Consider the following 27,433-nt stretch of genomic DNA (forward strand, 5'->3'; position numbering starts at 1 on the left):
GGGATGATGAGTGCCTTTTCACAAAATCACCACTTGGTGTCTCACTGTCCCCTGTCTGTTGACACAGCTGAAGAAGGAAAAGGGGTTAACTTGTGTGTTTCCCTGTTTTTCTGTTTACCAATCACTAGCTTGGGTGCCACACACTGTTCTGTCCTATCATAATCTTACACCTCAACCTTAGCACATTTCCCACCAATAGGAGGTTAGTCCTGGTCACCCCTATATAGGAAAGTTAGTTCCTGGTGGGAGTTTTTTTATTTTTTTACTGGATGGTGAAGTCAAACAAAACATAGTTTCTATAGTGTATACCCAGCCTGAAGGCCAGAGCCTTTGGCAGAAACAGAGCCTACAGATTCCTATGAGAGACTTTCAGAAAACTACTATGCAGTGCTAAACCCAATAGTGGGGTAACTGTCACCTGGGGTCAACCTTGCCAATACCAGGGATCAGAACTAGTCAAAACAATCGAAAGCCAGGATTGATCCACAGTGGAGCAAATAGCATCAGCTAAAGCACTCTGTTGAACCTTGCTTGGCCTATTTGGGTAATCCTGAAGGGTTAACGTCGCCCAGTTGTTTAAACCTGACACTTGCTTGACTTGTTTGGCATAAGGCAGTCTTCTTTTTCTGTCTTCTGATTCTAATCATGAGTACGAGAGTCTTCTTCCACACAAAGCCTCTACAACCCATGACGGCAGAGTACTGCACTACTCAGGCAAGGCCCCCAAGACAGCCCCCTAACCTACTGAATTCAGCTACACCTACCTAACCTACTCAACTCAGCTATACCTACCTATAACCTATTCAACTCAGCTATTCTTCTCAATCAAGTATCTGCACCTCAAGCACCCAAAGATAACCATTCTGTGTTGTCCATCAAGGGGCAGGACACTGTATTGCTGTTATTGTTTTTGGCTGACTTTCTACTAAAAAGTATTAACTGTATTGCAGTGAAGAGTTTTCAAGTAAAAGTAATTCTGGTAGTGCTGGACTCATTGCTTCCCGTGGCACCTACACCCACACACTGCGCTACCTTTTACAAAGCCCAGTGCTTGTATACTTGGGGGTGGGCATCACCACTTCTGGTCACCATGACAAGTACTCCTTTAAAACACCAACTAGCAACCCCAGGTTATGGCAGTCATGAATTCTATTCTATGGGAGGCTGGTTGTCTCCCACTGAATTTCTGAAATGTGCTTACTCACTGTTATGAACATACCTGCTGATGCCTCCACTGCTCTCTCAGCACACCAGCTGGAAAGGGGGGAGGCGTCTGGACTGTCTGACAGGCATGCTGTTCATCCTGTCAGAGTACAGAGACGCCGGTCCAATCTGATGCTGCCTCCTTACTCCCTCCCTGCTCTGATTTAAACAGGTGGAGGCTTCCATGCCTCGCCCGTGATCAAGTCTTTTGGATGGCTGGTGCGTTTATTGTGTGCTCCTTTCTGTGTTTGACCTCTTCATCTATATTGTGGACTTGCCTTTTGGATTCTGATTTGGATTTGACGTGACCTCCTGGTTCTGACTCGGCTTGTTTGGTTTGTTCTTTGTTTCCCTGGACTGCTTTCTCTGTTTGACTTCTGGCTTGGACTTGTGGTACGTCTGGATTGTGATTCTGTGTATGACGTGACTTCCTGGTTTGACCTGGCTTGTTGGTATTTGGTTTATCTTTCTCCTTTGTCTAGCCTTAACGGTTAGGTCTTCTGGGACTTGTAGTTCTCCTGTTTTTGTTGTTGCCCTTGCTTCCTCCAGACTTGTACTGTTTCATCTCCCCTCCTGCACTTAGCCAGTGTAGGGAACGCCACCCAGTTGGGGACTGCTGTTTAGGGCAGGTCGTCCAAGCAGGTAGAGATAGGGGTCTGGGTTCAGAATAGGGCTCACTCTTCCCTGCCCCGGACGTGACACTCACTTTGATTCCGCAAGGTACATGTTCCTCCAATGTTGTGTAGATGGGACATCCACTTAGTCTCTAGGCCTGGTCTGATGCCCTAAAGGGTCCTAGGGTTGTGGTGGAGTTCCTGTACAACTTACCATTAAGTCTCTCTCTTTTCCTCCTTCTACTCTACTCTTCTTACCTTCCTCTCTATGAAAAGACAGAGCTAGAGCAAGCTCCTGCCACTCCAGAGAGTTCCCTATGAAAACGCATAGACCTATGTGTAGTGCATGGATTCATCCCTTACACCAAAGGTAACCATGTCATAATAACAGACCAGGGGTGCAACTAGAATCACATGGGCCCAAGGGCAAATATTGGACCTGTGACCTTCCCTCCAAGCTCATCCAGTCCCATCTTATATTGCACTGTTATTCCTAGGCTAGTGACTATGAGATGAGGACAGAAAAGTCTGAGACAACAGGTAGGAGACTTATAGTAAACCCCCTCCTATATACATCTCAGTACCTCATTGTATTGTATTATTTTACATTAAAACACTGTTAGTAAAAAATTCACAATGCATCGATAACCCGATGCACAGGAGGGTAAATCAGTCACTTGAAGTCTTTTCTTAAAGGGGTTCTCTCATCAGATGGCTCCAGGTCCCTGGTCCTCCTGATATCCCCACAGGCTACAAACCAGCCAAGCAAAGGCTACTAAAGAGGATATGTAGAATTACATGGCACTCACTAACAAAGCTCAGTGCTGTATTACCCAGTCTATGTCTATTAGTTTTTGCTAGGACACTAAATCATCTATACCACAGGGAGGGGTTTGTGCTTACGCTGCATTTTGGTTATTGTGATTTGCTTACATGTATCCTGCTTTATGACAGATTCATTTCTGCCCAGTGCATATTTTTTTCTGTATTTCTTGCATGCTGATATTTATGCCTATCTAGTTGTATTTTATGATCCAGGTATTCCCACCACTGTCTGGTTGTAATTATGTTGGAATATTGATTATTGACTATTTTTATGCTACACTTGATTTTCGGTATTTTAGTTAGTTTATATTAGTAATCCAGAACATCTGATAATACTGCCCCTGTCTCCAGTATATAATCAATGTATTTTCTGGAAAAGATACTGAGCGGACAGGAGCCTATTCTTACCTCCCCTCCCTCCCCCGGTGTCCTCCTATGGCATTGCCGGCTCCCCCGTTAAACACTCCCACGACCACTTCCTAACTGTCTCAGCAGTGACAGCCAATGACTCTCCATGGGGCTCTCCCATCTCAGTCAGTGATTGGCTGAGCAGGCTGTCACTGCTGAGACGAGTCTGTCCTGGAAGTGATGGTAGGAACGTTCAGTAGCCACCCTGAGATGCCACAGGAGGACCCTGGAGGAGCATGGTGAGCTAAGGACAGTCTCTTTATAAGAGCAGCAATATGTAAAAAAATTTTTAAGAGGCAGACCACATTTAATCTCTGAAGAAACAAATAATAGACATTTTGGGGGACATTTATTAAGACCGGCATGCGAGTACACTGGTCTTAAATTAGGCCCCATCCCCTTTTCCCCGCCCTGCCTTGAGCCTGGTGCAACAAATCCACACCTGCTTCCAGCAGGTGTAGGGTTGTACAATGATTTATGCCTGGCGTATATCATGATAAATGAAGGGTGGGAGCAGGCCGCACGCACGCACCCACGCATGCACACACACACACTCAGCTTATTTAAAAAGCTATCTAAGGTAGTCAATCAGCAAAGATATGACATATAACCTAACAAATGTTGCTAATAAAGCTAATTACACACAGTCCTACCATATATCTATTGCCTCTGAGCGTGCCTACTACCCCTGGCAAACATACTTTCATAATCTCTGGCGTTTTATGCTAATGAAGTCCAACTAGGCATCAGGGTGGTCCTTTTTCTCCAACTAGTCATGGCTGTTGAGGCTGCACTGCGCCTTAATCACGACTCTCTACCAGTGCCACATAGGGCGCGCCTACAGCACAGTACAGCCAGGCCTCGTCACAGTAGGCTAGTCACGGATGCCTAATTAAACTTCATTAGCATACGGCACATATCCCCCAAAAGCATACGGCATACACGCCTAAAGGCAATAGATATATGTTAGAATAGTCTGTAATTAGCTTTATTAGCAATATTTGTTAGGTTACATGCCATATTTTTGATTGATGTCCTTTAATTCAGGTAATATTCATCATCAGATATAAAGCCAGTTCTTTTGTCATTTATATAGTATTGCAGGAAGCAACCTGTTAGTTTCTTAACTGCAGCTCCCCCTAGTGGTGAACATAAAAATTTGTTGCAATTTGAATTGTAGTTGAAAAAAATACCGGATGCAGTTAAAACTGAAAAAAATAAAATGCTATTAAAATGAGATCAAGAGAAATAAAGGCATTTTCAACTTTTCTCAAGTTTTAATCTAGTAGAATACATCTGCATCTCACTGTGTTCCAAGAAAATAGCATGTAGTTGTTTCTTGTCATGATAATGACACTGAATTACTGTTCTATACGCTGGCCCCTGACTCTACCATAACCAGCTTCACCAAAAAGTGTGGAATAATAGAATAATATCAGTGTTTTGGTCTCCCTGATGCACAGGGATAATGCACAGCGTGATGTCCAAGTACATGGATAATGTAACTACAGTGAATATACACAGTGTGGGTGCAGCTCCACAGAGATAACTGACACACAGTAATGACGGAATAATGCGCACAGTATTGCGCCACTAGAGAGTCAATACAAACCATGATATTATAGCACAGGAGCTCACCATGTTCTTTGTGATAATAGCATTATGGTAAAACATAGAGTGGCGCTGCATGTAATATTACATTATCAATAGTCATCACTAAGGCTTTAAGACAATGGATTTAGGGGCCTATTACAAAGAGTGATTTTTAACGACTAATGCCTTATTCACACGTCAGTATATTTTTCCAATCCGCAAATTTCAGTCAGTAACAATCCGCAAATTCAGTCCGTATTGCATCCGTAAAAAAATACGGACCCCATAGAGTTGTATTGGGTGTGTCAGTTACTGTCCGTACTAGGGCCTGTCCTTTTTTTTTTGCGGAACGGATTGCAGCCCAGTACACAACACGGATGTCTGTATGGGTCCATTGAAATACATTGGTCCTATTTTTCTGCGGATCCGCAATTGCGGACAGGAACAGGATGTGTGAATAGGGCGTAACTATATACGATCGCAAACAAGATTGTTTACCATTAACCTGAAATCGTTCACCATATTACAGGACGATAGTCGTTAGTTACGATCGTTACTACGATCATAATTGCGATCGTTACTATGATTGTTTATTCCTTCTCATCCCAGCAAAACAATGGATAAAATGCAATTACAGTGCGTTTACACAGAGAGATTTATCTGACAGATCTTTGAAACCAAAGCCAGGAACGGACTGAACACAGGGAACAGGTCATAAAGGAAAGACTGGGATCTCTCCTCTTTTCAAATCCATTTCTGACTTTGGCTTCAAAAATCTGTCAGATAAATCTCTCTGTGTAAACGCACCATTACACTGGACTAGGGATGGTCCGAACCTGCCGAGGTTCGGGTTCGTATGAACCCGGACGCTCGGCAGCAGATTCCCGCTGTCTGCCCGCTCCGCGCAGCGGGTGGATACAGCGGGAGGAATGCCTGGAAAACTGGGATACAGCCTATGGCTATGGCTGTATCCCAGTTTCCAGGCGGTCCTCCCGCTGGATCCGTCCGCTGCACGGAGCGGGCAGACAGCGGAAATCATTACCGAGGGTTCGGGTTTGTACGAACCCGAACCGAACTCGGTTCGGACCATCCTACACTGGACGATTAGTGAAAAAATGCGGAACTTGAGCGAACAAATGAGGAATTACAGTAAACGATTAGCAAACGATTAACGAACGATTAACAATAATTTTAGGTTCAGATCTAAATCAAAATCTAAATCAACAATCAACGACATTTTTCGATCCTTGCCTGCAATTACACAGAACGATTATAGTTTAAATTCAAACGATATAACGATTTTTCGCAAGATAAACATCCCATGTAATAAGGCCCTTACTGTTGGAAAAGTACATAGCAGGTCTAAGGGCTAAAGTCTATAACACAATGTGCTCCAGCAACCAGTATACAAATCTATGTTTCCTTAGCACATGTATGATGACAAGGGGCTTCACAGGTTAGCTTTCATTGACCAGGCATTTGTACATATCTGTATACAAGAGCGACCCCTAGTGTTAGCATATATCTACCAGGCCTTTGAGCATTAGACTTGTATTAACCCTAAACTTACCACCTGTTATTCTGATGGTTACATTTGATTTTCATGGATCAGAATGTATACCACCAACTACAAAAGCTTACTGGTGTGTGTGTGTGTGTGTGTTTGGAGGTGATTTTTAGCTCATTTCCATTGAATGGAAGCTGAACTGCAATACCACACACAACCTGGGGGGGGAGGGGTGGTGCTGTTTTTACAGGGTTTTTTTTTAGCAGGTTTTTTTTTCTAATCCTGGATATTGGTAGAGTTTGGGTTTTTCTTTAGCCTTCTGAGTTTTATTCAGGTTGCATATTTGAAAGCTCCTAAAAGTAGTAGTAGTGGTGAATCAGATGACCATTGCGCCTATCATTTATAATGTAAATTTTATTTAAAATTATATAAACCTATGTAAGGCTGTCAGTTTTTTTCATACATATTTGAAAAAATCTGATGCATTTGTGTGCATCCATCTTTCCATTGACATGTATTATAAAAAAAAGGATCAAAATGCATCTTTTTTAAACATACACAAAAATAAGGTCAGCTACATTTTTGTGTACGGTAAAGAAAACAGATGCTTTTTAATCCTTTTTTTTATAACGGAAAAACACAAATGTTTTTTGCAAAAATGGATGAAAAAAACAATTGCAAAAAGGCAGTGTGAACCCAGCCTAACAGTTAAGCAAAAACAAGCATTTACATCTCACAAAATGAGATATATAGAAAAAGAGAGAGGGAAAGATACAGGTTTGTATGTTATGGTTGGGTTATATTTTTATCTTTTAAAAAAGAAGGATTCCTATAACAAGAAAAATTCTGATACATCAATGTATAACAAAAAATTCTATGTATGGTTTCTATCTGATATAAACCCTTTAAGAATCTCCGGGCTGCACCTGGAAATAAGATTCTGCTCGTCTCTGCTAGTTAAATGGGTTATTGATGGTTGGAAGCGAAAAAGCCCTGAGAAGTGAGAGTTTGATGAAGGGAGGGCAATATATAACCAAGAGCATTGAACGAACCCTGAATGCCGAATCTAAAGATAGCTTCATGATAGTTTTCCTAATGGACTTCACACCATCTTATGTAAATGACACGGATGCTCGGTAATAAGTAAATGTTCACACAATAAATGTTTACCTGTAGCGTCCTGTGATGGCTGCCGAATATGAGACCAGCATCCAGTCTAGTTAGACCTAAGCCTCACAGAGACATCAGTATGAACCAGGCATAGAATTGGTGTAATGCAGAGATGGTGCATGGGAAATAACCCCCTACATTTCTTAATAGGGTTCTGAGGTCCTGAATAAACTTGCTTTGTGTCTTTTATGGACTGCACATGCCTTTTCCAACCAATACATTCAGTGTCTTGTGTTCTAGGCTTTCAGCCAGAAAATCTGGAAGGGAGGCCAGTATTATATAAAATATTTTTTGTACTTGTTAGAGAAGATACAGATAGGTTAACTCCTTAGTAGGAAAACAATTGCCTGCTTCTTCTAAGAAATACAGACGATAAAAATATATTGGATTGTTATCTATGTTAAAAATAAGTACAGTTTATAAGTGCAATGTTATGAGACTTCAAATGTTGGTTTTCTAAGAAGTACCCCCCCCCTCCCAGGGTTAATGAGGTGAAACCCTTCTAATCAAGCATCTATGTCTATGTAGTTTTGTTACCTTGGGTAACCCTGCCAGGGAGGATTGCCGATGAATAACAATTCTTGAACAAGAAAATAAATTGTAAAAAGAAAAAAAAAAGACAGACGATTTACTGCACAGAAGGCAAATTGCCTACAAAGAGTAGTACATGGCAGATGCCACATCACATAATACCCATTAAAGCATAATGATACATTCAAAAGAATAAAAAAAAAAGTGTCTGGTGTTGTTATATTAAATCCTATGGTGAGAAATGGAGCATGGTTCATGGCTATTCTTATATCACTATTTGCCAGCAGTACTCACACATGGACTTGCTTTCCCTTACTTCTCTGGCCAATGACAGGAAGGCACTTTCTTATAAGCCCTCCTTCTCTCTGCCATGCTGCTACATAGTGCCAGAGAAAAGAGCACTGTGTAGACTGAACAAGCTGCACTGTGCTGGGGATAAGTTATAGTACTGCACTATAGATGGTGTGTGTGTGTGTGTTTGTTTGTGTCGATGGGGGGCACCTAGACTAATGCACTGGGTTCTATGTGAGTTGGAAGAAAGCAAACAGTAGCAGGATCGCAGCAAGGAAGGAGTTACATTATAAAAACAGCACTGCTTATAATAATGATGATAAGCTATAGGGAGGGGAAACATACAAGTATTTACACAAGGAATAGTGGGCGGTCCATGATAAGAGTGAAGCCTTGATTTACCTTTCAGGTACGGTTTGGACCTCCTGGAAGAGGCAGATTTGCACAGAAGTGAGACACCTAGCAGCAAAGACTTCAGAGCTTTTTTGGGGGGATAAGGAGTCATTTTTTGTAAATGAAGGGATTTACAAATATGTTACAAATCAAAGGTGATATAGGCGATAGCCTTAAAAGGGAACTCCACATAAGGAAAATTTTTAACCTCTACCTGGAGTTTTTCTTTAGACATTTTCCAGCACTGGGAAACTGGTGTTAGAGTTCGTTCCCTGTGTGTGAATTCGGCTGGAAGAACAAGCCGACGCCCTATCCCTTTGACCTGATTCACACACTTCATACTATGCTGACAGGGAGCCAACACCTGGCTTCATGCTTCTCCTGACTCCTCTCTGGTGCTCGTGGGGTTAAGCCTTCAGGTGTTGCATTCTCCTGAGGCTTGCTCCTGTCTGAGTACAGGGGAGGGCTCCCTGGCTGCCATTGGTGTCTCATGCTGCTGTCAGACTCCTTGCTCCTATCAGGGGCTGGGGCGGGAGCTCTGGTAGCATTTAAGCTGGTGATTTACACCCTGTAGTTGCCAGTGTATGTTGGTCTCCAGCTACCCAAGCGGTCTATTGTGTTACCTGTATTTGTGATTTGGACTCGGACTTTGCCTCTGCCTTATCCTTTTGTACTGTGATACCTCCTGTGCTCGACCTTGGACTGGACTCTGTTAACCCATTGCTTGCCGATTTGGATTTTGACGTTACCTCCTGTTGCCGACTCGGACTGCCGGACCTGTTTGTATATACCTGTCTGTGTGTTCTGTCTACCTCCCCGCATCCCTAGTTAGGCTAGGGACTGTTGCCCAGTTGCTGCCCTAGGGTTTAGACTAGGGGGGGCAAGCAGGTAGGGACAGGGGTTGCGGGTCTAGTGAAGGGACTGCCATCTTCCCGGACCCCAGGACTCCCTGACAACTGGATACGGAGGCCATCTCCTTATGTTTATACTTAATTGGGCCACTGAATGTAACCTACCATTTGGAAAAAAAAAAATCAATACTGTAGTGATCTTTCCCCGGAGATCCCAGCCAGAAACATTTACTTAGGTATTTTGAGAATAATACTAGCAGCTTTACCCTCTGTTCACAACTAGAATATTTTTAAAGCAAGAATATCATATCCTATAGCTAAATTATCCCCAAATGTTGGAATTTCCAACAGAAACATGCCAAACCCTATTATAAGTCAATGAAATCCATCAGGATTCCGTGGGAACTGTTAAAAAAAAAAGTGACATCATCTGCCATACCATTAGTGTGAACAGAGCCTTTCCTCTTCCTATTACTTTAGGTTTAATGTACAGCATAAAGCTATGTTCACACACTGTCTTTTTTAAGCCGTTAGACAGCCATCTTTTGGGGTGGCCATCTAAATAACGACCGTTATTATAAAGCTGGAAACTTAGGTCTTTATGTGCTCAAGCATGGAGTCCCTCCAGAACAGATCAGTGGTCCCCCCTAGTGAGTAATGTTTGGACATGTGTTATTTCCCATGGTTCCTGGGGACAGTAAAATGTTGACATGAAGACCTCCTACCGTATAACATTCCCACATTCTAACTTTTAATCATCCACATAGTTAAGGCTTCTGATCTCAACGATTAAGGAAGAAAAAAATTATAATTCACCCAATATGCCAGAAACTTTGTATTACATTACCCATTTTCTTTATTGTTTTTACAACTTTTTAACAGCACCATATAAACAAATATAGACTCCAGCATATATGTAACGTGTGTGTGCACTACCTGCCTCCTGGTGTGAGATCATCAGGGAGAGGAGGAGGACATTGCTTTCTTCTCTTACTGCCACCAGTACTGACTAAACAATGTTAGCTTGTATAGAGCCCCACAGGCAAGAGGAATGGTGACATCCAGCTGTCCAGTAATTCCTAGATTTCCAGGAGGAATGGCACAATGTGAACTAGCTCTAGTCTTTTTCTATGAAGAATAGAAATATTTGCTAAGAGACATGATAGGAGAGCTGTCCAGTCCCATGTAACTATTTTATTACCTATCACAATTGATACTAGCATGTTCATGTTCTTTCAAATTGGAAAATAGGGATTCATAGAATACATCATTGGTGCCCAAAATGTGAATTACTACAGATAAAAAAACACTGCATCAAAAAGGTACACAATGCTATATCTACACCAAAAGCCAAACAATTTAATAGTCACAAATATGAGGTACTATCCCCCTAAATGGCTGCGTGTTCCCATGGAGCATATTATCATTTGAACCAATAAATGTCAAGCAGATGCCAGTCAGCCAATCAAACTTCAAAAGCCATCCTATTTAAAGGGGTTTTCCAGAATTCGAAAAAGCAGTTACTTATTCAGCTGCAGAACCACACGTGAAGTGAGGACAAGTAGTAGGAGTTTTAATGGCCCATACAGTTTATATTGACTTTGGCCAAAAGTGCCGCTAGTGGTGGGTACAGTTGTCAGTATAAAGTGTATGGGGCTCTCCCAACTCTCCAGTAACAGATGATCTAAGTGGAGATAGAGGTCGGACGTGATGGAATTTCACTGCTGATCCCCTTAAAAAGATAAGCCGCAGCCAGAGCTGTCTGTTATTGAATGTGTGTATTGGCTCCTTAAAGTCACTTTTTTTTTTTTTTATTGCAGAAATCAATAGTACAGGCGATTTTAAACTTTGTAATTGGGTTAATTAGGCAAATATGCCATTAACTGCATTCAAAAAGACTTTCCCCAGCCCCCCCCCCCCCCCCCCCCACCCTGTCTCATTCACAATTATCAGGAAATCTCGACTCTTTTACATCAGTCGGGCCCTGTCTGTTCTATGAAGAGGGAGGGAGATTAGTCAGCAGCAGATAACAGAGAACAAAGGATTACACAGCAGGGAGCTGTGTGAAGCTGGTATTCAGAGGTCAGAGAGGTCAGTGCTGACTTCAAAGGAGCTAGCCCAGTGATGTAGCTGTTAATCAACTCTTTGTTGTCCTGTTTTGGTGCCTCATCTCCCTCAACCCCTCTTCTCTCCATAGACAATCATGAAGACAGGGGGGAGAGCTTCAAACTGCTTTTTCCTTATAAAAATGCATTTTTCGGCTAATAAACCCAATTACAAAGTTTCTTAAAATCGCCTGTATTTCTGCAATAAAAATTTAAACGAGTGTGACACTAAGTGTACGTAAACCTATGACTTCAACTATGTTTTATTTTAATTAAAAACTTGTCATTCCATTTGGAAACATCCTGAATCTCTGCATGTGCATGACTCTGTACCCCTGCCAGTTATATCTATGAAGAAAAGGTGGAATACTACTGGGGGAAGATAGGGTGGGGTCTGACAGTCGGTGAGACCACAGCCATTTGAGTTCTATTAACATTGCTAGTAATGTTAAACTCCTGTGCGTTCACAAATATGGAGGTGTAACATAAGAACTCTCTGTGCCCTGATGAATAAATGTATTATTCTGCTGATCTGGGAATAAAAACAGGATAGTAGTTACTCATAGCCTCCGTATGTTATTGCTCTGTTATCTAGGTTAAGGGAATGACATCCAGATTGATCATAAGTTAGTCATATGCTTCTAACATCAAGACAACAAAAGCCAACCTTAAGGGAAAGGCTTAGTGACTGTGTGATTCAATATGGTGTTCAGGGGGAGAATTTATCAAGACCGGCATATCTTTACAGTGTTATGTGGCATTTATATATGGAATAAACGGATGGTGACGTTTTACATAAACTCAGGAAGATGAAAATAAATCTGTTGCCCTTGGTTATGACCTACCTAGATGGTCAGGCATGCTCAGATCAACTGCAATCTCCAGGAAGTACTGGCACCTCAGGCCCTTTTACACAGCTGTTTATCGGCAATGAGCATTGCTAAAAATGATCAGCAGAGGAGCGAGAAAGTGCCCGATCCTCGGTTGATCTCATCTTTTGTGCAAGCTTTACAATTTATTGCTATCAGTCGCACATCTCCCTGTGTAAACGGGATGTACGGCCCACAGCAATATATTTAAATGGACACACAAATGATTTAATGCAACTTTGTAGCTTCTTTGTAATGCTGGGAGGGTTAATCTGAGGTCCAGTTGCTAATAACCTCTCTGTGATTAATCCTCCCATCATTATAATGTTACTAAAAAGTTGTAGATAGGGACTTGTTTACATTAGCAGTCTTGGAAGGGAGTGGGGAGGAGGGGAGACGGAGAGAGAAGCTCTCACCCAGATTTTTGTGTCTTCAGCAGAAAGCAGCAGCTCAGAACTGAGGGAAGAAGACAGAACAGATAATAACAAGTATTAAAGGAATTGTTTTAGTCTCACCATGGCCAGCAACATATGAGTAGTTATTTTTTATGTGGATTACCCCTTTAAAAGGGGTAGTACGGCGGTAAGCAATTATTCACTAAATAACACACATTACAAAGTTATAAAACTTTGTAATGTATGTTATGCTAGTGAATGGCCCCCTTCCCAGTGTTTCCCCCCACCCACCCACCCAGACCCGGAAGTGTAGTGCTCTATACTCACCTGATTCGTGTTGACCCCCGTCCGCCAGCTTGTGACAATGATGTCATCTTCGGGCGGACGGCCGAACCACTCCAATCGCGGCTGAGCAGCTGATGACGCGGCAGAGGGCGGCCGGCATGAGGGATGGTCGGAGCGGTTCGGCCGGCCGCTCGAAGATGACATCATTGTCACAAGATGGCGGACGGGGGTCGACACGAATCAGGTGAGTATAGAGCACTACACTCCCGGGGGTGGCGTGGGTGGGGGGAAACACGGGGAAGGGGGCCATTCACTAACATAACATACATTACAAAGTTGTATAACTTTGTAATGTGTGTTATTTAGTGAATAATTGCTTACCGCCGCACTACCCCTTTAAGCTCAGTGAAGCAGTATGAATCAATCTTCAGCATGCCTACCCAGGTAAGGCTGGGTTCACACTGCGTTTTTGCAATCCGTTTTTTGCAAAAAAAAAAAAAAGGATAAAAAACGGATTGCAAAAAACGGATGCATTTGTGTGCATCTGTTTTGATCTGTTTTTCCATTGACTTCCATCATAAAAAAACTGGATCAAAACGGATCCGTTTTTTTTGACGGACACAAAAATGTTGCTGACACTATTTTTTTTGTCCGTTAAAATAAAAGCAATCTGTTAAACGGATTGCAAAAAGGCAGTGTGAACCCACCCTGACAGTCTTGTGCTGCAGAAGAAGACTGCCCACACATAGAACTGATGCTCCTGGCAAATACACAGGACCGAGGAACCTATTAAAATATATTGTAGTGTTAATCACTGAAAATGTGGAATTTATATATGTAATAAACTGATGGTGACTTTTTACATAAAATTCCACAGCCCTTATAACTTTTGATAGGAAGATAATAATAAATCTGTATAAACTACTCAGTGTGATACAGACAGTGTATGCGTACAGGAAGACTTCAGCCCAGAAGACTCGTCTATAGGACATTTGACATTCAGAGTGTGGGAACTGTTGCTTAGTGGTTGCTCATAGATCCCACAGATGTTTAGGGTGTGGATTACTACTGCTAGTGGTGGTGAGCACATTTACTGTATCTTTCTAATAGATTTCTCTAGAGACTAAAAAACACTTATTCTAGCCCCTTTTTCAAATAATATAAAATTCTCAGTTTTAAAGAAATTAGGTACAAGTTCTGCACAGGACAAATACATGGATGTGGATACAAACAACAACAAAAGAAACTAATAACTTAGGCATGGTGATCTGAACACATCAGTCATTGATTCATTTTGTCTTGTAAAAGTCATTTCTCTATGACCTGGATTTCCCTGGGGAAGTCTGGAATAAGACTAGAGTCTCGAGCAGGGATGAGAAACCTTCGGCCCTCCAGCTGTTGCACAACTGCAATTGCCATCAAGCCTGGACAGCCAAAGCTTTAGCTGCCCAGGCATGATGGGAATTGTAGTTTTGCAAGAGCTTCATTCCAGACTTCTCCAGGGAAATCAGGACACTTTTACTAGACTAAATTAATGCATAGCTGATTCACTGGTGAATCCCACTGAAGCTTTGCTCTACTCTACTTATATGTTCATAGGACATCACTGCACCTGAGTCTATTGGTGTGTTCACACATACAGATTTTTGGTTGCAATTGGTGAAAACAAAGCCAGGGAGGGATTTGAAAAGAGGAGAAATCTCAGTCTTTCCTTTATAACCTGTTCCCCGTTTATGGTCCGTTTCTTTGGCTGTGTAAACACACCCCTAGGAATGGATGGAATTAGGCAGAAGATGTAAGGTTATTGGAGGTTACAATGTATGAGGACGCAGGAGTAAAACAATAGGTTAAAGTCCTTGATTTGTGCAATTATCCCAGTCACCATAATGAAAATAGGATCAATAGTGGGGATCAGGTTGTGAGGTATAAAGTAGAGGAGGGTAAAGGGCCCTTTTAGGGTCCTATTCCACAGGCCGAGGAGGGCCCGATCAACGATGTGAACGAGCGGCGATCTGCTAGATCGCCGCTCGTTTACTGGGCCTATTCCACGGCCCAATGATCGTTGAGCGAGGGCTGCAAGGACATTGTTACCGATGTCCTTGCAGCATCATACATTACCTGTCAGGTCTTCTTCTCCGCGCTGTCTTCATCCCCGGGTCCCGTGCGCTCTATCTTCAGAATGGCCGGTCAGCTGACAGGCCACACTCAGCCAATCACAGGCTGCGGAGGTCCCGGCCTGTGATTGGCTGAGCGCTCCGTCAGCTGACCGGCCATTCAGAAGATAAAGCGCGCGGGACCCGGTGATGAAGACAGCGCAGAGAAGAAGCCCTGCAGCCAGGTAATGTATGCTGATGCTGCTGCTGTTTCTTCTCAAATCGTCGGTCGCCCGCCGCGCACCGCTATTCAAACGTAGCGATGCACGGTGGGGGAACGATGATTTTAGGTCTGGCCATAAATGAACGATCAGCCGATGACACGATCATCGACTGATCGTTCTCTCTTTCACCGAACGATAATCGGCCGAATCGGGCCAAATGGGCCCGATCCGGCCGATTATCGTTACTGTGGAATAGGGCCCTTACACAGAAAGATTATCTGACAGATTATCTGCCAAAGATTTGAAGCCAAAGCCAGGAATGGATTTGAAAAGAGGAGAAATCTCAGGCTTTCCTTTCCGTTGCGGAATCTGTTGGCGCTATACAAATAAATATTATTATGATTATTATTATTATGACCTGGTTTCTGTTTATAGTCTGTTCCTGGTTTTGGCTTCAAATCTTTGGCAGATAATCTGTCAGATAATCTTTCTGTGTAAAAGGGCCATAAGAAGTAAAGGAAACAGATTAGGGAATGTGGCAGGCCTGCCTAAAAAGAGGTCTTTAGGGAACTCTTAAAACTATGGATATTGGGAAGGATTGCCTGGGGTATCACATTCTAGTAGATTTCTGTGGGAAGAGTCCTAAGGCACTATTACACCAAATGATTATTGGCTGTACTTGGCCGATAATAATTTGGTGTAATAGCTAGAGATGAGCGAACCGGGTTTGGGTTCGAGTCGATCCGAACCCGAACGTTCGGTATTTGATTAGCGGGGGCTGCTGAACTTGGATAAAGCTCTAAGGTTATCTGGAAAACATGGATACAGCCAATGACTATATCCATGATTTCCACATAGCCTTAGGGCTTTATCCAACTTCAGCAGCCACCGCTAATCAAATACCGAATGTTCGGGTTCGGATCGACTCGAGCATGCTCCAGGTTCGCTCATCTCTAGTAATAGCACATATTAAAAGACCCGTACATGGCTAATCATGGTCCTTCAACATGGTAAAAATCCTGATGATGGCAGCAACTGTCTGCTGCTCGTTGCTCCGTGTAGAAGTCCATCCTAGTGCTCCCCACGGCCCCTCCCACAGTTCTCTGTATATAATAGCACAGACGGTGAGCGGAAAAGGAGAGAGAAGCGAGTGATAACCCTCATTATCATGCAATATAATATGGCCTTCAGAGGTTTGCAATAAAAGGGGTTATCCAGCGCTACAAAAACATGGCCACTTTCCCCCTACTGTTGTCTCCAGTTTGGGGAGGGTTTTGAAACTTTGAAGTTCCATTGAAGTAAATGGAGCTTAATTGCATACCGCACCTGAACTGGAGACAATAGTAGGGGCAAAAGTGGCCATGTTTTTGTAGCGCTGGATAACCCCTTTAAGCTCCATTCACTTTAATGGAACTGAGCAGCAAAACCCTGCCCAAGCTGGAGACAAGAGTGGGGCTGTCTCTGGAAGAAAGTGGCCATGTTTTTGTGGCGCTAGATAACTCCTTTAAAACTTTTATGTGGGAAATGACCTGAACATAGTCACTAGCTATGTTTGGGCCATAGAAGTAAACGGACCCGTGCACAGATATGTTAACACCCTATTTTGACAGGGGGCCAATCATGGTGTAAACCCTGCCCTAAATCTTTTAGCAGAAAGTAGACTCCAGGTAGGATGTTAGACAAAGATGGGGCAGGAGATGTAGGGAGGTGCAGCACTGAGGAGAGCTTTGTGGGTGAGAGACAGGAGTTTATATGGTCTTCTAAAGGGATCAGGCAATCAGTGCAGTGACTGTCGGGGGAGGTTGGGCAGAAAGATGAGCCAGGCTGCTGGATTCAGGATAGATTGGAGAGGGGGAACACTGTATAATAATGAGTTATGGGAATCAACACTAGAATGAGTCAGAACAACAATAAGAGGCAGATAACAGAAAACCCTGAAATACTTTACACTTTAACAGCAGCTTTGTGGGATGGCCCTTATTCTGATAATACTGCCGTTATCAATGATACATAGGAAACATCCTGGATTGAGATGTTGCCAACAGCTACTGCTTGCTTTGGAAACAGACCACACATCCTTTAGATTACTGGGTAAAAAATAGGGAAACTGAATGTTTTGACAGATTCTTTTCCCACCACTTGTTCTGGCACATTGCCTGCTGGAAGTACAAATCCTGACGAAATAATAACCGCATTACAAAGGAGACCTAAGCATGGCACAGATCTGCATACATTGGCCCAGATTTGTACAACTGTCTAATTCTTAGACTCCTTTTACACATCCGTTTTGATGGACAGCTACAAGTTCTTAGGTCCCCAGGTCCCCCCAACTGGTCATGCTGTAGTATTTTACAGGTAGTGATGAGCGGAGCATCTGCGCTCTATTATCATGCCTGTGATCCCGGCCGCATAGTTGCGCTCCCGCGAATATGCGGCCAGGATATTCCAGGGAATTCCAGATTGATTCCCTGGAATATCCTGGCCGCATATTCCTGTGAGCGCAACTATGCGGCTGGGATCACAGGCGTGACGGGAGAGCGAACTGCTTTCAGACCAATAGTCCGAAAGATTCGCTCATCTCTATTTACAGGTAATATAATTCTAATGAGTTTATCAGGCATCACCACAAGTGATCTTTGTATGAGATGTCCTCACATCCTGAGCTGTTAAAGGGAATTCTCTACAGTCTGACATGGCGCTCTCTGCAGGCACCTCTGTCCTTGACAGGAACTGTCCAGAGCAGAAGTTTTCTATGTGGGAATTTGCTACTGTTTTGGACCAGTTCCTGACACGGACAGAGGTGGCAGCAGAGAGCACTGTGTCAGACTGGAAAAACTACACCACTTCCTGCAGAACATACAGTAGCTGATAAGTACTGGAAGACTTAAGATTTTTTTTTTAAATAGAAGTAAATTACACTTTCTGACACCAGTTGATTTGTAAGAAAATTCCCCTTTAAGGGTCTAGTGATAAATATAGTATAGGTAATGAAAAGCTAGCAATCCTAATGCAGGAGTGCCCCATTTTACAAACTTTCTGGTCATCATACACACCATACTGAATAATAAACTGGTTTTACATGCCAAGGAGAGTACACCTTTCTACTTTACACGCATATAATAAAGTGAGGTATAGAATCCCCGGCTATGGAGGGTGCATGGACTACATGGGGCACATGAAATGAAACAGTATGATAGTGAGGTACAGTAGCATCAGTAACAGATCAGAACAAAGTGTAGGGTACTTACAGTACAACCCTCTAATATCTTGTCTCAGAAGAACAGCTGTACAGATTGCTTTCCCATAGCCACATGTGGTATGTAATGTCGTATAAGCAGTTTCTCACATAAAGTTGGTCCTCAGCCTATGTATTATTGCAGTGGATCAGCATGATGTTACACACTATTCCCAAGATACAAAATACCAGATTATCTTGGGGAGGAAACCTCAGTTCTAGCTATGAGATAAGTGCAGTTCCTGTGGGTATTCATGTCTATATTAACCCTATCAGGCTCTTCTACTATTATGTTATTAATGTATTATATGGATGTGGTTAGATTATCTGCAGCACTTGCTCCTATACAGTCTTGCTGCTGCATAAAGAAGCTCCCTGTCAGACACCAGTGCCCTAAACCCATCAAACGTCATCAGAAAAACCACATAAAGTGTTTTAACACCTGTTAATATGAGATTTTATTGTTATTACTCTACTTTATTATGGGATTTACCTCAGAGAACAAGTACAGATCTGCCACCTGCGGCGTATACCGTGAAACGGAAATCATGAGACTATTGTATCCTTTGGGCACATGCAGCATGACGCATATGTATTTATATATTTAAATAAGCTCTGCGGAATCTGTTGGCGCTATACAAATAAATATTATTATTATCATATGTGTTGCAGGAATCTAGTACAGTACAATGCGTGAGTTTTTTTGTTCAAAATCTTATGCACATACTAATAAAAAATAAAGATATCAGTGAAACGTTCTGGGATTTTCATATCTGTGGCATGTCCCGCTTTTTATGATTTGAAGCAAATTTTATCCATGACAATGCAAAGTGTGAATATGGCCCAACAGTTCTATTGTATGACTCTGAGCTGCTTACTAACCTGTCCAGAAGGGGGCAGTATTTTTGGGGAGGGGTAAAAAAAAAAAAAATCCACAAAAACAGAACTACCAGCTTTGTTCTCCCTGCTATTCTATGCATTTTTTTTATTATGTCATTAAGTCATGTGACTCCAGGATTTTTATTGAAAATTTGTGGGAAAAAGACAGGCCGAACAATTCCTCTCCAATACACATAGTGGAGGAGATTTATCAAACATGGTGTAAAGTGAAACTGGCTCAGTTGCCCCTAGCAACCAATCAGATTCCATCTTTCATTTTCCAAAGAATCTAAGGAATGAAAGGTGGAATCTGATTGGTTGCTAGGGGCAACTGAGCCAGTTTCACTTTACACCATGTTTGATAAATCTCCCCCCCTTGTCTATAGGGAAAAAAGGCACTATTTAAAATAAAAAAAAAATACCCATAAAAAGCACCAAACAAAACCATGTGGGCATGGTGTTTCATATATCCCTATTGAATACTTGGGATGTTTTATTGTTATTTTTAATGAGCTAGTCTAACAGCATCCTGTGGGTGGTTTCACTAGACCAGGCAGTTTATAAAAAAAAAAAACGCCCTGAAAGATATGCAAATTAAAAGGGAATTTCAGCAAAGAAAAAAAAAATCTTTCAAATTAACTGCCATAAATTTGAAAATTACTTCCATTAAAAAAAAAAATCTCAAGCCTTCCAGTACTTATCAGCTGCTGTATGACCTGTGGGAAGTGGAGTAGTTTTTCCAGTCTAACACAGTGCCTTCTGCTGCCACCTATGTCCGTGAAAGGAACTGTCCAGAGCAGTAGCAAATCCACATAGAAAACCTCTTCTGCTCTGGACAGTTCCCCTCACAGACAGAGGTGACGGTAGAGAGCAGCGTCAGACTGGAAAGACTACTCCACTTCCTGCAGAACATACAACAGCAGATAAGTACAGAATTAAGTTACAAACCTATATAACTTTCTAACACCAGTGGATTTGAAAGAAAAACATTTTCATCAGAGTTCCCCCTTTAGTAGGAAATGATGAAGCTCTATACCTACAATGCTTATTGAATTTCATTATTAAGTTACCACCAGTTAAAGTGTACATCTCGATTCAAATAACTTTATAGGACAAGCTGAGATAAATTCTGCTCTTCAAGTTGTCTTTTAGTCCCTTCCATATTCCCTCCCGTAGACTTGTACTGCTTGAAATTTGAACCCTGGGCTACCTATAAGTAACCAGTAAACAAAAGTTGTCACTAAGCTGTTTTTTTTTTTTTTAAAGAGATGTTAAATAGAGATGAGCGAGTCCATCCAAACCCAAGCTTTCGGCATTTGATTAGCGGTGGCTGCTGAAGTTGGATAAAGCCCTAAGGCTATGTGGAAAACATGGATATAGTCATTGGCTGTATCCATGTTTTCCAGACAACCTTAGAGCTTTATCCAAGTTCAGCAGCCCCCGCTAATCAAATGCCGATCGTTCGGGTTCGGATGGACTTTTTCGGGTTCGGATAGCATTTTTGTCTGATAAGATTTATTACAAAGTTTATATATATATATATATATATATATATATATATATATATATATATTTATTTTTTTTATTTTTTTTGCTTGTACTATTTATATATGCTAAGTTTGTTTAAAAAAAAAACTGTACCTATTTGAGAACAGAAAGGATCTACTTACCTTCAACCAGGCTGCAGTTTCTTGCTGGTGCCCTCTTCCAATTGCTTTTTAAGAGTCCCCAGTAAACTGCTCCTGTATGGCGGTGAAGATCTGTAATTCGCTTATTGAAAAGCAGTAACTCCTCTTCCAGCTCTTCAAAGATTGACAGTGACAGGCGGCTTAAATCCGATAGCTGAAGTAGTAATGTTATCAGGCTGCGGTGACAGATATCTTTGTATTCCTGAACTGGAACAGTGCTGCTTGGATACATTGTCAGGTATCGCGCTGATCTGAAGGGCTGAGATTGATCACATACTGTGAAGCCATCATCTTTACTATAAGACCAAGGCAGAGGAGATCTGTTGTAGGCGGGTATATGTCTTTGCCCACCTAGGTTTAGCACAATCCCAATGCCGTTTACAATAAGCGTATTTGTTCCAAGATTTGTGGAATCAATATCATCAAACAGTAACCGTACCCCAAACTGTGCCCTGCCCCATGGGGATTGTGGCTTCACTAATCTCTTATGAAAAGGCATCTGGATACCAGAGGTGAGGACAGAATCTATCAACTCCAAACAGTCTAAAAAGTGTCCGTCCTACAGTCAGTCTCTCTGCACACCCATCATGAGACAGACTCCTGGATCTGACGGAATGCCTTGACTTTACTCCATGCAAAAGCAATCCCTTCTGTGCTCCTCTGACAGTCACAGCAAGAACTGCCGAAGACATAAGACAGCATATTGTCTTTGAGAGGGGCCGAACTGGGAAGAGGTGGAACCGCTGAATCTCAGAAAACATTATCAATTCCCCAATGGTCTGAACTCCACCTTCTGTATTTTCCATAAAGTTATTGAAATCCAGGAAAAGCACACATCCAAGATTCAGCCACACCATCAGTGTTAGTTACTTTAGAAGCAATATATCACAGGGAGAAATAGTGGAGACATTGCAGAGAAGCATGTAGAAAGTGTGGTACATCTCATATGGACCACAAAGATACAATACCAGTGGGGGGGGGGGGGGGGGGGGGGTGACACTTAAATCGGACAATAGGGGTACTTTAACACCCAATAGATTTTCAGTTGCAGAATCTTGTTCCATACATCCAAAATTACTTCTGCAGCGCGCACATGTATTTCTGTTAATCCTATACATATGCAGAATGTTGTGCAATAATTCTACCAAGTATTAAAGGGTACGTGTTAGAGAAGTCAGGCGGAAATTTTTATTAAAGTATTGTATTGCCCCCCCCCCCCAAAAGTTATACAAATCACCAATATACAGTTATTACGGCAAATGCATGTAAAGTGTTTTTTTCCCTGCACTTACTACTGCATCAAGGCTTCACTTAACATGGTGATGTCACTTCCTGGATAACATGGTGATGTCACTTCCTGGATAACATGGTGATGTCACGACCGGACTCCCAGAGCCGTGCGGGCTGTGGCTGCTGGAGAGGATGATGGCAGGGGTATGCTCAGTGTCCCTCCAGTGCCCTGTGTCCCTCAGTGTCCCTCTGCCGTCATCCTCTCCAGCAGCCACAGCTCGCACAGCTCTGGGAGTCGGGTCGTGACATCACCATGTTATCCAGGAAGTGAAGCCTTGATGCAGTTGTAAGTGCAGGGAAAAAAAGCACTTTATAACCATTTCCTGTAATAAGTGTATATTGGTGATTTGTATAACTTTTGGGGGAAAATACAATACTTTAATAAAAATTTACCTTAAACTTCTCTTTTAAAGTGACACTGTCATCCCCTTTTTGCATTATGACTTATCTACACAGGTGTGAAGGGTAAATTTTGCCGTTTTCATACCCTATTTTATATCATACGTCATGGTGCTTGGTCTGGTAAAAAGTCATCTTTTATCTTTTTTTTTTTTTGCAGAAATCAATAGTCCAAGCGATTTTAAGAAACTTTGTAATTGGGTTTATTAGCCAAATATGCCATTATCTGCTTTTAAAAAGCCTTTTCCCAGGTCCCTCCTCTTTTCCATCCACTGCAAAAAATCAGGAAATTGTGATTTGTTGCATCAGACGTACCCAGTCTCTTCTAGGGAGGGGGGAGGAGGGAGTTAGCTGACAGCAGAAAGCTGAGAACAGAGGATTACAGGCACAGAGCTGGGTGACAGCTGTAATCAGAGCTCAGAGAGGTCAGTGGTGACTGTCAGAGGAGATAAAGGGTGAGGTATTTGTAGATTAACTCTTTGTTGTCCTGTTTTGGTCTTTTATTTAGCTCTCTCCATAGGAGAACAATGAAGACAGGGGGGAGAGCTTCAAACTGCTTTTTCATGATAAAGCAAGAATTATGACTTACCGATAATTCACTTTTTATGAGTCCATCATGACAGCACCACATGGAGGATGTCACCCTTGACCTAGCAGGAACAGGAAATACAGATAGAGGTTAAAAGGGCACTCCCCCAATCCCACCTCAGTGTTATTATAACGAAACCATAGGATCAATAACACATAGGGGAGGGAAATATAAGGGTGCTGTCATGATGGACTCATAAAAAGTGAATTATCGGTAAGTCATAATTCTTGCTTTATAAATCGTCCACATGACAGCACCACATGGAGACATACCAACTTAGACTTTCAGGGCGGGACCTCAGCTTGTAGCACCTTTCTCCCGAAAGCCATGTCTTGGGAAGTGCCTACGTCCAGCCGGTAGTGCCTGAAAAAAGTGTGAGGCGAGGACCAGGTAGCAGCTTTGCAGATCTGTTCAAGAGAGGCTGCTGATTTTAATGCCCAGGAGACTGCCGTGGCTCTGGTAGAATGAGCTTTGAGACCCGATGGGGCTTCTTTTCCTCTGGCCGAGTAAGAGTCACAGATAGTCTTTATCCAACGAGCTATGGAACCTTTGGAGGCTTTTTTTACCTTTGTTAGGGCCTTGAAATTGGACCAAAAGATTTTCATCCTTTCTCCACGGTTTAGTGGTTTCAAGATAATGAAGGATAGCACGTCTCACGTCCAGGTGATGAAATGATTCTTCTTTCTCATTCTTTGGATTATCACAGAATGAAGGGATTATGATGTCCTGAGACCTGTGAAAGTTAGTCACAACTTTTGGAAGAAAAATAGGATTCAATTTAAACACTATTTTGTCATCTAAAATGGGACAGTAAGGTTTCATAATAGACATTGCCTGGATCTCTCCTACCCTTCTTGCTGCTGTTATAGCAATAAAAAAGGCAGTCTTGATGTTAAGTAACTTGAGTGGAATCTCGTGTAGGCGCTGAAATGGTTTATCTGAGAGGCCTAGTAGAACAGTATTTAAGTCCCACGGAGCGGTCAGATTTTTTTATCTTAGGCTTGATTCTAGATACTGCTTTAAAGAACCTTTTTATCCATTGACGATCTGCAATTCTGGTATCATAGAAACATCCTAATGCCGAGACTTGTACTTTCAAAGTACTCAAGGAGAGACCTTTGTCTAAATCATCTTGAAGGAAGTCCAGTATTTTTGGAATGTCTGGCTGGGTTAGGTCAGGTGGAGGGTCTCCATACCAGGAGCAAAACTTCTTCCATTGTTTAAGGTTTATGGTCGATGTTATGCCTTTTTTACTTTTTAGAAGAGTATTCACTACTCTTGAGGATAAGCCCTTGGCTGTGAGGATGGACTTTTCAATAACCAGGCGGTTAGGTGAAGGTTTTGCAGGTCCTGATGATGAAGAGGTCCCTGGGACAGGAGATCTGCTTGGAGAGGAAGAGGAAAAGGATCTTGTATCGCCACGGAGGATAGAAGACTGAACCAGCTCCTCTTCGCCAGTGGGGAACTATGAAGATTACCGTGATGTTGCTGGAGCGGATCCTTTGCAAGGTTTTTGGGATGAGAGGCAGAGGAGGAAATGCATAAGCTAGATGAAATTTCCAGTCCTCTTGGAGGGCGTCCAATCCCGTCGGACAGTCTAAGGGGTTCAGGCTGAAGAATCTTTCCATCTTCCTGTTGCCCCTTGAGGCGAATAGGTCCACCTGGGGACAACCCCATATGTCTGTAAATTGATAGAAGATCTGGGAACTGAGTTCCCATTCCCCAGGGTGTATTGTCTTGTGACTTAAAAAGTCTGCCAGTTTGTTGTCTACTCCTTTCAGGTGGATTGCCGAGATAGATTTTACCTTTCCCTCTGCCCAAGAGAAAATCTTTCTGGATAATAGTTGCAGAAGCTTGCATCTCCTCCCTCCTTGGTGGCGAAGATAGGCCAGCACTGTCGAGTTGTCCAAATAGACCTTTACATGGCTGTTGAGAAGGTATTCTGCCATCTTCAGAGTCTCCCAGACTGCAGCCAGTTCCCGAAAATTTGAGGATTGTACACTGATCTCCTCCGACCAACGACCATGAAAATGGAAGCCCTGAATGTGGGCGCCCCAACCTGACTGGCTGGCGTCCGTGGTCACCGGAATCACCGGATCCAGGATCCAAGGGCACCCCTTCCGTAGGTTGGATCATTTCAGCCACCAAAGGAGCGAAGTCTTCACTTTCTGTGAAATGGACATTCGTCTGTCCAACATCAGGGGGGATCTGTTCCACACATGAAGTATGTCGGGTTGTAGAATGCGAACATGGTGTTGGCACCAAGGTACCGCCGGGATAGTTGCTGTCATTGAACCCAGGAGGGACATGGCTTTCTGAATTGTAGGGGTCTTTTTCTTCCTGAAAGAGGCAATGTTTGTCATTAAAGCATTCACCTTGTCTTGAGGTAGGAATGTTTTCTGTTGGTCTGAGTCCAGGATCATCCCTAGGAATTTCTTCCTGCAGGCTGGTGTCAAGTCGGACTTGTCTAGGTTTACTATCCAGCCGAGATCCTGTAGGGTAGAAATAGTCATTTGAATGTGTACAGACAGGATTGATGGAGATGGAGCGACTAATAGGAGATCGTCCAGATATGGAATGATAGTCACCCTTTGTTTCCTTAGATAGGCCACTACTTCCAACATAATTTTTGTGAACAGCCAGGGGGCTGATGAGATCCCGAAGGGCAGGGCTTGGAATTGGTAGTGAACCAACTGATGCTGTGTCTGGACTACAAATCTGACATATTTCTGATGAGCAGGATGAATGGGTATGTGAAAGTAAGCATCTTTCAAGTCCAAAGTTGCTAGGTATGTCCCCTGATGGATAAGGGGAATGGCAGAGTTTATTGTCTCCTTCTTGAATTTTTTGTATTTGATAGATCGGTTTAGGGGTTTGAGGTTGATTATTGTTCTGTAAGTCCCGTTGGGTTTTGGGACTAGGAAGAGGGCTAAGTAGTGACCCAAGCCTGTTTCTTCCCAGGGAACAGGAATGATGGCTCCTAATGTCAGCAGATCCTGAACCCCTTTCGTCACACGATCCATCAGAAGATTTGAATTGAAGTGGGTTATACAAAACTTTAAGGGGGGAAGGGAGGAGAAGTATATTCAATACCCACTGTTCAGGATGTTTAAGATGAACTGGTTGTCCGGAATCTTCTCCCATTGATTGTGGAAGAGACAACCTTACCCCCACCTTCGAACTGTGACTTATTTTTTCCCTCCGAAGAGGGATTAAGGAGGAAACCTTTGCTGCGTCCTCCCTTAGGATAGGACCATCTTCCTCCTTTGCCTTAAAGTCGTCCTTCCTCTGGGTATACTGGGTATAGCGACAAAAAGGTTTCTTACCTTTTTCTTGTTTAGGTGTAGGGAAATCTTTTTTCTTATCAGCCGCTTTATCAATGATTTCTTCAAGGAAAGAACCGAAGAGCAGATCACCTTCAAAGGGAATTTGACATAGTTTTATTTTTGATGTTGCATCACTCTGCCAATTTTTTAGCCAAAGAGCTCTTCTAATTGCGTTAGAAAGGGCAGCTGACTTGGCGCCCATCCTAACTGATTCGGCAGAAGCATCTACCAAAAAACTAGTCGCTAACTTGAGCATAGATATTGTTTTTAGTATCTCCTCCCTAGAGGTAGTACCTCCCAGGTGTGCTTCTAACTGCTCCAACCAAATGAAGAGAGCCCTGGATACATTTGTAGCTGCTATATTTGGATTAATAACAGCTGCCGAGGCTTCCCAGGATTTTTTCAGTAGCCCTTCCATCTTCCTATTCATTGCATCCTTTAGCTGGGAGGTGTCTTTAAATGGAAGCATAGTCTTTTTTAGTATCTTTGACACATGAAAATCTACTTTGGGGATATTGGCCCAAGTTTCAGCATCCTTTTCGTCAAATATCAGCCTATTACTAAACTCTTTAGGTATAAACAACCTTTTTCCAGGTTCTTTCCATTATGTTTTGATAAGGTCTTTAATATTTTCGTGTATGGGAAAAACCTTCATTTTCTTGGGCTTAAG

At 42.5% G+C, this 27,433-nt stretch overlaps 1 protein-coding gene across 1 annotated transcript in view; it reads right to left on the reverse strand.

Annotated features, from left to right (window-relative positions):
• NHSL2 (NHS like 2) overlaps positions 1–21,768 on the reverse strand; it is a 135,994-nt gene extending 114,226 nt beyond the window's left edge. Inside the window, exon 1 of the mRNA XM_069986357.1 lies at positions 21,142–21,768. Coding sequence (XP_069842458.1) covers positions 21,142–21,658 — 517 coding nt within the window. The 5' untranslated portion in view covers positions 21,659–21,768. The remainder of the gene's footprint in view (positions 1–21,141) is intronic.
• Between the last annotated feature and the right edge of the window lie 5,665 nt (positions 21,769–27,433).

This window comes from Dendropsophus ebraccatus, chromosome 10, assembly GCF_027789765.1.
Source record: "Dendropsophus ebraccatus isolate aDenEbr1 chromosome 10, aDenEbr1.pat, whole genome shotgun sequence".
In the NCBI taxonomy this organism is placed as follows: Eukaryota; Metazoa; Chordata; class Amphibia; order Anura; family Hylidae; genus Dendropsophus; species Dendropsophus ebraccatus.